This window comes from Amia ocellicauda, chromosome 9 (assembly GCF_036373705.1).
Source record: "Amia ocellicauda isolate fAmiCal2 chromosome 9, fAmiCal2.hap1, whole genome shotgun sequence".
In the NCBI taxonomy this organism is placed as follows: Eukaryota; Metazoa; Chordata; class Actinopteri; order Amiiformes; family Amiidae; genus Amia; species Amia ocellicauda.
Window position 1 is genome coordinate 30,639,809 of NC_089858.1, and position 13,358 is coordinate 30,653,166.

Here is a 13,358-nt window from a genome sequence, read left to right on the forward strand (position 1 = left end):
AATAACAGATAGAATTCTATAGATTTATAATTTAAACATTTTATAATTGAACATTTTGTACTACTCGGGAAGATACAGGGCCACGTTAAGATGGCAGAGGTTCGGATGCGGCTGTGTTTTACCTCATTGTCAATTACGCTCTGCACGTGACTTACTGTTTTAGAATAACAACATTCTCACCCTTTTGGTGACACTGTTCCCAGTTTACCAGCCAAAGAGGCATTGATCTCTCAACCAGGGAAGGTGACCCAGAAGATTTCTATAGAGTGTTCTGCTCATGGTAGGGCCTTGACCTCTCAAAATGATGGCATATCCACTGCCTGTATACAATAGAGAATATTTATATATATATATATATATATTTGTTTAAGTTTGTTTATTCTGGTAATACTAATCTTGTGTTTCTTTGATGAAGTCAATCATTTGCAGTTGTTTAGTACTGGAAAGGCCTTTGATATGATTTCCCATAAGGAAGATGGCTGGCAAATCAGTTTGTGCATTTTGTACATTGAATTACAGAAGCTGCCCATTTACAGAAGAAAGACAAGCACCTGCATAAGCTGTTCTTTGACATACAATAACAATTAAAAATCAAAAACAACTAAAATCTCTTTCAGACAAGATGAACATGGGTTTTACATGTGGTTCAAACTAGACTGTTCTTCACTAATAGTAAAATCAGTGGGTGACATGTAATTGGTGCTTCCTGTCTTTCACAGTGCCCTTTCTGTAACATTTGTGGACATTAAAAAGGGGCTGTTTAAATCCGCCATCTTTTCCTAATGCTTAGTGAAACAATGGCAAGTGATTAAATCTTTGGAAACTGACAAATTGTTTCTGTCAGACAAACTTTCCATCTGCTGGCAACTCCCCCTGTTTCCTGCTATAAAAAGCTGCTGTACCTTAAAAAAAAAAAAAAAAAAGTAGTTATACCTTTCAGTGTTGGCCTAGATATAGTTTGACAAGCATGTACAGATTTTGTCATTCTGAATGTGGAAGATAAAATGACCTATCTACTACTTAAAGATAAAAAATAATGCATTGTAAGTGCAGGATATAAATATAACGTGATAAAATGATGGCTTGCAAAAGATGATAAACTTACTTGTTAATAAACACAATTCTTGTTAAATTAGTAAAACGCTGCTTTGACTGTTCCAGCATGTGACAATTTAGATGATTTATTTTGATTTTTTGTGAATCTTAGTGGTTGACTAAGGAAAAGATTACCAAACTATTATATTTACAAAAGTTAACCTTCTCAAGCTCCTCCTCCCCCTCTACCTCTTAATTTTCTGCATCAGGTTTGTTCAGTTCCAGATATTCACCAGCAGTATGTTGTTTCACATACTTTAAATATTTCCACCTCTTCAGAATAACGTGATACCTTTATAGATTTACAGTTTACTTATAGGAAATCTTTGCTGAACAGGTCAGAGTCCATTTTCTCTCCTTTAAATCAGATTAAGGAACGGATGAATTGCCCACATTGTTGTTTAAAAAAATAGATCTTGGGATTACAGATTGTTTTCTTTATTCTTATGCTCAGAAAAACACAGGGCATACTCAGGTTAAATGGTTGCTACTAGTTTAAGTAAGCCTGTCTGGTTTTAACCAGCTACAGAATGGCCTTTCACAGACAGCATTGTAAAGATGCATCATAAAAGTACGTCCGAGTGTTAACCTTTTTTAACCAGCTCACTTTGTACAAATGGATAAAACAGATGGACAGGATGAGAAACAGGTTTATCATGAAGCAGTTTTGTAATATGCAAGGTTTTAACGTCTTCACTGGAATTGAAGGGAAATGGCCTAGCAGGCTTGCATCCTTCACTTTCACTATATTCTACATCGCTTTCTTTTTTCTTTTTGTTCAGTTTAACCCCATCTTATACCCAGATCATTGAGAAAGAGGGAGTCAAAAGATGTTTTTCAAAGGTCCTGGTTGTTATATTGATTACTTCCTTTTAGAAACCACAATACATTGACAGAGGAAACCATGCACAATAAAGAAAAGTATTAAGACCTCATTTAAGTAAACATGCATGAAGTTGTGTTTCTCTGGTTTTGTATTTACAATGGTATCATTTGGTAATTGCAAGCATTTGCTTTGTATCTTAAAAACCTTCATAAGTCCTTTACATGTTAATATTTTGTTCAAGACATAGAGAGATAAAAATGAGCTATATATGGTACACGTCTTTCAAATACATGTTGTACATTACTTTATATAGGTTAACAAAATACGAAATATTCGTCATACACATGTTACTGTATGCTATTGAATTGAAGATTGTAGGAGTTTGAGTATAGTGCAATACTTGGTGAATGGAGCTTTCTAGAATTCTAGTGTATCGGACTTCCTGGAAAGATGATGCACTTTTCATGACTATTAAATAACCATCCCAGCTATGTATCATCTTCACATCATACCACATACAGCATATGTGCACATCACAATATTCGTGGATATTTCTCAGAAAATACTGAGGCTATATAAGGAGCCTGTTCAGAAAGAGTTTAGTACTTCTCAGTGGTGTGGAATAGTTGAGAGTCAAGTTCAATTTAATATTTTTTTAAAAATTATGATTCAGTTTAGTTTTAGGTTTATAGAAATGAGCCATTAAGTATAGGTACTACTGATAGAGCTGGATGCTACAGTTCAGCTAATACACAAGGTTAATGCCCCCTCTACACAGAAAAAATGGACGTGTGCCAATTTAGGTCCCACTGATAGCGAAGTTCCTGATCATTTTCATATCACGTGTACACTGCTGGGGTCCTGTGCCAGTTTATCTCCAGAATCCATGCACATTCTCACAAAATTGTAATACGTGCTATGTGATGTCAGCCCACGGAGGAGAGGTTTTTCCCTTCCCTTTTTTCTAGCTGGTCAAAGCTAATTAAAAATATATACATTACCAGAACCTTTTATTTCAAAGATTTGTTTATTAACAGCATCACATAAAAAAAAACAATCAAGGATAGAAATGATGTGGTCATTGTTATGGTAAAATAATAATGAGCTATATTAATATTTCCTCTGTTATTGAACATTAATATGTTGGTACTGGAATTAATGTAAAGTGTGAAAACAATTAACAAGTTAGTCGATTGTAGTAAGAAACAACAGTAAGACACTTAGCTTTTTTTTATAGACACATAGCTTTTCAAATAGTATTTGTACAGAACTATATGGATGTTAAAACTGCACAAATACATTTAATATTTTATTGGTTTAGAAAGCATGAGTGTGAATATAGAATGAAATATTACTCATTTGTTATTGATGCCAATTCCTTTTTCTTATGTGAGTGTATGACAATGGTTGTGTTGCCTATTTACAGGTCTCTTAGATTAGCCTTCCTAAGGTCAGTTTGCAGTTCACATTGCAGTGAGGACTGCTCTGAGCCATCTCTGGAGGTGGTTAAACCAGAGGACAGCTCAAGGTTGACTGGTTGCGTTTACACTGCTGAACACAGACCTCAGCCTGCTTACAGCCATCTTAAAATCTGTGTAACCAGGGTATATGAGTGCCAAACAATTATAATAGCAAGAGGCAGGGAAGGAGCCATCCAACTAACACACTATGGTAGATTCTGGCAATGTTTTGTTTTAGGTTGCATTTTGGTTCTGCAAAGTATTGTGTTATAACACCATTGCAGAAACATCATACACATATAAAGGTTGAATATTGAATATTTAAACACCTCCTAAATGTTCTAATGGTAACTGACTGCTGCATAGTAACAGTGTGTGTACATTTCATTCGTCCATTTTCAGAATTAAAAATCCAAATAGACATATTGATACGGTCCCATTATTTTGTGAACTGTTCCATTTTTACAGTCCTGGGGATATGTATCCTTTGTGTGGTTAATCAATCAAAATATACAAATATAATATTATTTCATTCAATTCAAAAACATAAACCATGTGGTTGTTAGTATAATTTTTAAACATTATTTTACAATGCTTTAAAAGCATTCCCTGGACTCTGCATTGGACATCAGGGCATATATATTTCTGTTGTTAAAACAGACATCTAATGTTTTGCAATGTTTCCACAGCATTAACTTTAAATGTGGCCATGTGGTTGCATAAGATGCATTATCAATTATTTTGAGAAAATCTGTGTTTGCCACATCATCATATTGGTCTATTACAATGGAAGTGCAACTTTGTTTATAATGGTACCACAACATTATTTGGTTTGCTGGATAGACTGTTGAAGAGCGCATCACACCCCTGTAAACAGATGGAATTGCAGGAACTCGGCACTTTGTAATTTTGTATGCATTAACCTTTTCATAACCAGTGTTATCGTATGTTGCCTAAAGATAATCTCCAGTCCTCCCTATCTTGAAATATTAAAATAACAATAATACAAATAAACAAATTTTAAGAGGAGCAGATTATACCTTTGAGTGGAAAACAGTTCTATGTTTATTTAACATGTTGAAAATGTTTCAGTTGTGAACAATACATTTTGTAATAACTACAAAAACAAAAAATGATGGTATTAAAAGGGTGCTTTAACATCCCCTTATTTTTTAACCATAGCATTAACTGGATTGCTCAGATACTAGTCGAGGCCTTTGCCTACCACATGGCATAAGCTGTTCTATTGCTGCTGCAGTTTGTTTACCTTTGTAACATTGTGCAAGGAAGAGTTATACCCTACTTAATATGTCACAGCACTGACTAATGTGTAAAAACCAAACTGTATCATGTAACTGTTAAAGGTTAGTAGAAAACGCACAGTTCTTTGCAGATACGTAGATTGCATGCATACCTGCAGATGAGCATTAACGTTAACCGTGCATTGTAAAAACTCTTGTTACCCCTGTATGCTGAGGGAAACCAAAAAATACAGATTGCCAGAAAAATCAATGCTGCAGAAGAGTGTTACTAATAATGTAATAATTAATGTTGAGATGTTACAGTTCTGTCACTCTGAAAAATGGCACAGAAGCCCATAAACAAAAAGTCATCAAAATACTTTTTTTTTTTTCCTTTTCATTATGGACAGAAGAAATCATCATAGGCCTTGACCAAATCAACACTTTGACCTACGAATCGTAAATTACAGTTCCAGTCCCTCAATAGCAGATTTGTGTTTGACCTGACTTGGTTTGATTCTTCATCCTTTAAAACTACCACGTTGTCAAGTTGACCATTGAAATATGATGTGTGTTGCCTGTTTTGCAGAGCAGGGTGTCTTTTATTTGAAGATAAGCTTCCTAGGCGTGTAGGTTGACCAGTTCACTGAATTCTTACAGATCCAATGTTCCCTATGATCACAATCTGTGACACACATATTCCTTCCACAGTGGTGATCAGTTAACACCGGTTTTTAGTCAAATACAACATTTGTAAATTGATAAGGATTAAGATCACCTACCGTTTATGTATTCTGGCTTCTGGAGTTTCAATTAAAGATGAGAATTCCATTACAGCGTGTATGATGAATCATAGACTGAAATATGAATCCAATACATATATAATTATTATATAATCATATACAATGTTCTGTATTTGTTGCAGTTCATATAGGCTAGTGATATTTTTGGAAACTCAACCATTCAAATATATAAAATACGTACCCAGTATCTTTCATTAATGCAATCATTGCCAATTTCCTAGCGTCTAAAGCTGGTTCAAGGCTGCACTGCACCCTTCTAACGTTCAACTTCTTTTCTAAATTACAGAACTTAGAAATACAAGAACGATGCACCAGGGCAAATCTTGTCGTAGTATTTGAGTACCTCACACAGCAAATGATGATGTGATAAGCAAAGAATGAAAACAAAAGCACACATTTTAACAAATCCATTTCAAAACTTTAATAGAAATACAATAAAGCATCCAAATAAATCCCAACACACTCAATTGTGCATTTTCTCAAAATCTGATCTAGTATTATTAATATTTGAATATGTAAAAATCAAAACAAACGTGCTAAGTTACTCGATACACTTGTCTTGCTCAGCCTGTCACTCAGCTTGTACTATCCAATCAGAGCTGAGTCTCAGTTGCAAAGTAACGGCCCAATCATTACGAGGGCGTGTCTCTTCTGAAATACGATTAGGGGAAGAAATACGAATGTGGTTAGAGGCCTGTTATTTTATTTATCGTTATATTTAAGCTTCAATAATATTTATATAACATATATATATACACACCACTCACTTTCCTTTTAACAAAAGTATTTTGTACCATTTGGGTGTTTTAATGGTTTATATTGAATATGGGTCTGGAAAAATCTGGAAATATACATTAGTAACCCTACAGCACAACAAATTCATATCGTTACAAGTTTACACATCCCTGTTAACTTCAGTCACCTGGAATGTGTGGAAGTGAAACAGTGTTTAAACCTCTGAAAATATATTTGTAGATTTGTTTGTAGAAGACTACAACTTTACATATAGTTTTAACCACACACTAATATTTATTCAGTTTGCACATGTATTTTGTAAATTAACACGCTTTAAAAAAAAAAATGTATTCATATAATGTATGGCCCCATTTTATAATTAGGCCTACTTATGAAATAAAATAACTACTGAACTGGGAAAGATGGCATGGTACATAACAAATCGTACAATTTTGCATTACAAAACAAGTTAGATTAGACTGTGCTTGTGAATGTTAAAACCTTTAAAGTACTACAGAATTTCAGTTTTAGAAAGTAACTTACCTCATATGTGTAATTTCTTGTCAAAGAATACCATCCTCTTCTTAATCTTCTTTCTTGAATATGCAGATGTCTGTATTTTGGCGGTGTGCTATATTTAATTCATGTCAACACTTATGTTACATTTTCATAATGAATAGGATACATGTGTATATTCTTTATTTGTACATGGATTTATAATCATTTTACATTCCACCATCTTTATGGGATCTTACTATTGCAAGCAAATGTTTTCATTGTCACAGTTGTTGGTGAACATACCGACACACATTGTTGGTTTAATGTTTTTTGTTACTATTGTTTTATTTTTTTTCTAATTTGTGCATTTCTTATATACTTAATTTTATACATGTCTTGTGTGTTCACAAATATAACCTGCTATCTCTTTGTTTTGTTTTGATTATGCCCTTATTATCTACCATGTTAGGTCATCAAGAAAATTTCTACATCTGTGACCGATATGTATGACCCAGTGCCCTTGGCCTTGAAGTCTGAGGTAAATTTATACATTTTTCAGCACATTACTAAATTGCATTACATAGATCTTTTATGTTGTATTAAATCAAACTTTAATCTGACATATTGTTTGTAGTGGAAAGATGATTTATTTATTTATACATGATAAGTAAGTATTTACACTTGGAATTAATGTATAATGATTATATATGCTTGTGTGTATGTATATGCAGAGAGAGATAGATTCATATAATTGTATATTTTCAAGTATATTTAAATGGTACTGCAGGAATAAAGCCATACTTTTACAAGAACACATAATCTTGCCTGCCTGCAATCTGATTCATTTTGGTAGAATGAAGCAATACTTCATTAAATGCTGTGATTTGTACAATGAATGTGCTATACCTAAGATGCCATATATGCAAACAATATTATTCAGTTTGCAACTATTTTTTGTCTCTTAAAATGTAAATAGTATGTACTCCACCTATTTCATATACAAAGGTATGTACTTTGATTGTTGCTTGACCAGTAGGTAATATAGCTACAGCTATTCTGATAAATACTGTTTTTCTGAGGAATGCATGAAAACTGCAATGCAAAACAAGCCATTCTCATGGAGATCTTTCCATTTAAATGTTTGCTCATTTTCTGTGTGCAATAGAAATACCTTTTTATAGGAAGATTTTTCTCCATCTCAGTGATCCATTGATGCGGTCAGTTCTGAACAGGTCGGCTATGTACAGGAAAATCGAAATAAAGTTTCTAAATTGATCACTGATATAAAGTATAAGAATGCAGTTTTCCCTGAGATGTTTGGGTGACTGCTTTTGGAAATGCCAACTTCATAAACTGTGCCATGTCCTTTATATTACACTAACTATACCAAAGACAATAATCCAGATTATCCAATTATAAAAGGTTGTTTATTCAGTCTAATTTAGGAATATGCAGTGTATTTTTGCTTAATTTATGATGCCCTTTGCAAAGAATATTTAAGTTAATGCACATGAGTATCATTGGTGTGTGATTAATTAGTCATTAAACTCCAGCAAACCTTAACAGTGGGTGTTACTAAGCAAGCTCATACTCTTTTCTTATTGATTCCGTGACACCTTGCATGTTTTAAGAACATTACTTGTTTTAACAAAATATATAATTTGATGATTCCCATGTTGCTGTATGGGAATAAGAAACTCCAGAGTTATATAAGTGTGGTGTGAGATATATATGGGCCTTAAGCATGAATGGGGTCTTAAATCACCATATTCGGTGGTGAAGAGAGTATTTTATTTTTAATGATTTTTTTTTATGTTATAAATTAATTTTTACGTTTAAATAGATTAGAGTGTTATCACACATTTAACTTGGCAGATATAAAACAGCATTCAAGATAGAAAATATACATTTAATTAAAATATATTTTTCAGATATCCAAGCTCAAAATGTTGTACATGGTTTGCATCAAGAATTAGAATGTTTTAGTTGGTACTTGAAAATTAACAGGTAGTATAACTTACCCTGAGGGTGCTCTCTTATGGTAATTTTTGCAAAGCCTTAATGAGACTTTTAAAATGATCTAATGTGTCTTTATATTGTATGGCATATATGTGAGCTCTGCCAATAATATCTCAATCATGCTAGCCTTTACTGGTATTCACTAGTACTATTTGGATTTACTTTAACAGATTATAACACATTTCATAAAGGGTAACATTGGTAAAGCAAAAATAATGAATGTGGTTTGGTGAACTGCATTGCAGTTTTATTTTCAATAACATAATGTGAAGTGTTGTGTATGTACAGTTGAGTAAGTTGTGTGTTGGTGTTAAAAACATACAAACTAAATTATTTCAGTTGCTTTAGATACAGGCATTAACTTAGTAGTAGTAGTAATAATAATACATGTTCACTCACTATCATGGTTTTGAAGAAGACTAGAAAAAGAAAACGTTTTTATATTTTTTTAGAGAATTGACATTTTCATATAGATAAGCAGATGACAGCCAAATATAACAAAAATACTTGAAAATCAGAAATGTCTTCAATGCTGGACATGCTTATGAAATATTAGAGACAGTGGATGCAGTATTACACTCGTGATGGGTAATTTTCCAGAGTATACTTTGCTTAAATGTATTAATAATAATAATAATAATAATAATAATAATAATAATAATATTAAATCTATCCCGTATAGAAGATGTGTTTGGATTTAAAATGTTACTGTATTTAGGAGTAACAAGTGGCTTTGCAGGTGCTGGCTGCTGCAGCCTCAGCACTCACAGGGACTGTGCGCTCAGACAGTGCCACATCCCAGTGCTGTATGTTTCTTCTATTGTGTACTGCAGAATCACTCGTGGTCGGGGCAGACTTTCAGTTACATTAGCCTGTGACCTTCTGCAGTGCATCCCTGTGCTTTAACTGCTCAGATTCCTGGGCTGTGAACATACAGCTGCTTCACATCAGAAGTTACAAAAAAAGGAAATAACTTTATCCTCTATTTCAGGGCTTTTCAAGGCCTTGTTCTGTTTTTCTTATTTCTATGAGAAACAGCTGTTGTCTATTAGTTTGTACCCAACCGGCCTATTGTTGCTCTGGAAGCAGATCTGCTACATTAAAAGGAGACACTAATATATCCTGACTTTTTGTTTCACGTAAGTGGATATCTGAATGTTTTCTGATTTGTATTTGTTTTTGAATTTGACCAAATCATTGGTACGAAATAAAGCTTACAATACCCAGCCAAATGAGAGAAGTCAAAAGCTTAAGCCCTTAACACAATCTCTTGAGATTCTTTTTTTTAATGTTGCTATTTTTGTCAGACTTTATTCCATTAACATAGAAGTCCTTTCCATTACACTTGAGATTAAAATGGGAGTAATATGGAAGGAAGTATCAGGAAATGTTAAATCATGCTTATAACGAAGCAAAATAATACATTATTGTACATTTTAGCACTCTTCGTTGTTTGCTAATGAAGATGTCATTTACAGTGAATAATTTGCAGTGATTTGCACATTTGTTTTTGCACAATAATTTGAATGAAATATGTATGTATACGTATGTAGACCCTGTATTTTATGCAAATACATGCATGCGATATACCTTAGTGTTAAGCAGTCCTGTCACATACAAGATATACTCTGTGAAGAGATTGAAATGAAAAATGCTAAGTACCCAATTTTATCTCACTGCCCTTGTGGGAAACTGTGTCCTGAACTTGCCCTGTGCAGTCCACATCGGTTTATGCTGGATTTCAGTATTTGATCTCGGGTTTCTACAGGGACTGAACATCAAATTGCACTTTTAGAAATGATTGACAGATATGACGGAAGGGACGTGAGGGGAGGAATGGGTGAGCCCTTGCTAATGGTACAGAGCGATCTTCACAGATCGAATAAAGGCTTCAGTTGATTTAAAGGCTTTGGTTAGTGAGATGTAAAGTAGATTAAAACACTGCATACTTAGAATAGTACCTCCCAAAAAACCTGCTCTCCATATTAAATGCAATTCTTAAAACTTGTGCATCATGGTTCAGATTAGAGTACAACAGTGCTGAAGTTTTTAAGCTAAGGTACAGTACACTTTTGAGCACTACAAATCAGTCACTCTAACTTCTGAACTCAAAACAGGAAAAATCTAAATCAAATCCATATTTGGTGTGACCACCCTTTGCCTTCAAAACAGCATCAGTTCTTCTAGGTACACTTGCACAAAGTCAGGGATTTTGTAGGCATATAGTCAGGTGTATAATTAAACAATATTATACCAAACAGGTGCTAATGATCATCAATTCAATATGTAGGTTGAAACACAATCATTAACTGAAACAGAAACAGCTGTGTAGGAGGAATAAAACTGGGTGAGGAACAGCCAAACTCAGCTAACAAGGTGAGGCTGCTGAAGACAGTTTACTGTCAAAAGTCATACACCATGGCAAGACTGAGCACAGCAACAAGACACAAGCTAGTTATACTGCATCAGCAAGGTCTCTCCCAGGCAGACAGGGGTTTCCAGATGTGCTGTGCAAGGTCTTTTTGTGAAGCACAAAGAAACGGGCAACGTTGAGGACAGTAGACGCGGTGGTCGTCCAAGGAAATTTACTGCAGCAGATGAAAGACACATAGGAAGATGTCAGCAGTGCCATGAGCTCAGAATTGGCAGAAAACAGTGGGACCCTGGTACACCCATCTACTGTCCAGAGAAGTCTGGTCAGAAGTGGCCTTCATGGAAGACTTGCGGCCAAAAAGCCATACCTCCAACGTGGCAACAAGGCCAAGCGACTCAACTATGCACGAAAACACAGGAACTGGGGTGCAGAAAAATGGACTGATGAGTCAAAATTTGAAATATTTGGCTGTAACGGAAAGCAGTTTGTTCACCGAAGGGCCGGAGAGCGGTACACGAATGAGTGTCTGCAGGCAACAGTGAAGCATGGTGGAGGTTCCTTGCAAGTTTGGGGCTGCATTTCTGCTACTGGAGTTGAGGATTTGGTCAGAATTAATGGTCTCCTCAATGCTGAGAAGTACAGTCAGATACTTATCCATCATGCAGTACCATCAGGGAGGCATCTGATTGGCTCCAAATTTATTCTGCAGCATGACAACGACCCCAAATATACAGCGAAACTCATTAAGAACAATCTTCAGTGTAAAGAAGGACAAGGAGTCCTGGAAGTGATGGTATGGCCCCCACAGAGCCCTTATCTTAACATCATCGAGTCTGTCTGGGATTACATGAAGAGAGAGCAGCAACTGAGGCTGCCTAAATCCACAGAAGAACTGTGGTTAGTTCTCCAAGATGTTTGGGCCAACCTACCTGACAAGTTCCTTCAAAAACTGTGTGCAAGTGTACCTAGAAGAATTGATGCTGTTTTGAAGGAAAAGGGTGTTTTGATTTGATTTGATGTAGATTTTTCTTCTGTTCACTCACTTTGCATTTTGTTAATTGATAAATATAATCTATTAACATGTCTGTGTCTAAGTATTCTTACTTTACAGCATTTTTTCACACCTGCTTAAAACTTTTGCACAGTACTGTACATAAATGTTTTAGTATGGAAAGTGCAATTGTTATCGACATATTTATCAACTGAGATTTTCTAAGTAGGGTTTTATAAGTACACTGAAATCAGGCTTCAAGGCATGTTATAGCAACAAAAGCCTGTCTTCCTCCTTGTTGAATTGCCTTGGAGGCAGCACTGCCTATGAGGCAATCTAACTGCAGGTCAAATTTGTTTAAAAAGCAGCAGGGGATGGCAAAGAAACTGCTTATCATTGATAAGAGAAACGTTTGGTTTATATATATATATATAAACCAAACGTTTCTCGTATTCCAAACACGTATGATAAATAAATAGTATTAAATAGTAATAAACAATATTTATTAAACTTAAATGAAGGGTGTAAATGCTTTTGCCTATATATGTAGGGGTATATATACACACACACACATTATAATGTGTGTGTGTGTATATATATATCTACATATCATTTAAGTTTAATAAATATTGTTTATTAATATTTAATACTATTTATTTAGCATTCATATATTTTGACAGTTTTTCAAATGCTGATTCAACCTAGAAAAAAACAATGCTTATACCTGATTAAAGATAGGGGCAGTGCAAACTTTTGACTGCCAACCCACAGAAATCAATCACTTGATATAAGTGCAGTTAAGTAAACAATATTTATTTAATTGAATTACAGAATAACATGGTTTCAAATTACTGTAAGTATAATATGTAACTCTGTACATATATTTTTAGATGACCGTACTAAATAGAAACACGTATTCCAGCATGTGTTGCTTAGCTACGCTTTTCAGAAATGGTTAATGGCTTTATTGGTTGCATTATGTATGGCACTTCTCAGCTCTGTTTTTTTACAAATGTGAGGGTGTGTTAATATATGCGACCTATGGGCAATCTGCAGTGTGTATGTACTCTGGTTATGCAGAGTGGTGAAGTGTTGCCAGAGTTTACCACAGTCAAGCCAATCAACAAGCTGTGCACACCAAGCTATGCAAAAAACACTTGAGTCCACTATCCATGGTTTTTGTTTTGAGGATATTATAAAATACAGTAATTCACAATAAAATAATTTTAAAAAGGATTATCCTGCAATGACCTATATTTTTATAGAACTTTTTAGCATTTTTGCATCCCATTTGATTGGAAATGCTCAGTCTAATA

General features: G+C 34.4%; 1 protein-coding gene across 1 annotated transcript in view; it reads left to right on the plus strand.

The window, feature by feature from the left end:
* Window positions 1-13,358, plus strand: part of LOC136759176 (transcription factor Maf) — a 152,813-nt gene that overhangs the window by 10,963 nt on the left and 128,492 nt on the right. The window contains exon 2 of the mRNA XM_066714057.1: window positions 7,128-7,196. Within this exon, the coding sequence (XP_066570154.1) occupies window positions 7,128-7,155 (28 nt within the window). The 3' untranslated portion in view covers window positions 7,156-7,196. The remainder of the gene's footprint in view (window positions 1-7,127; window positions 7,197-13,358) is intronic.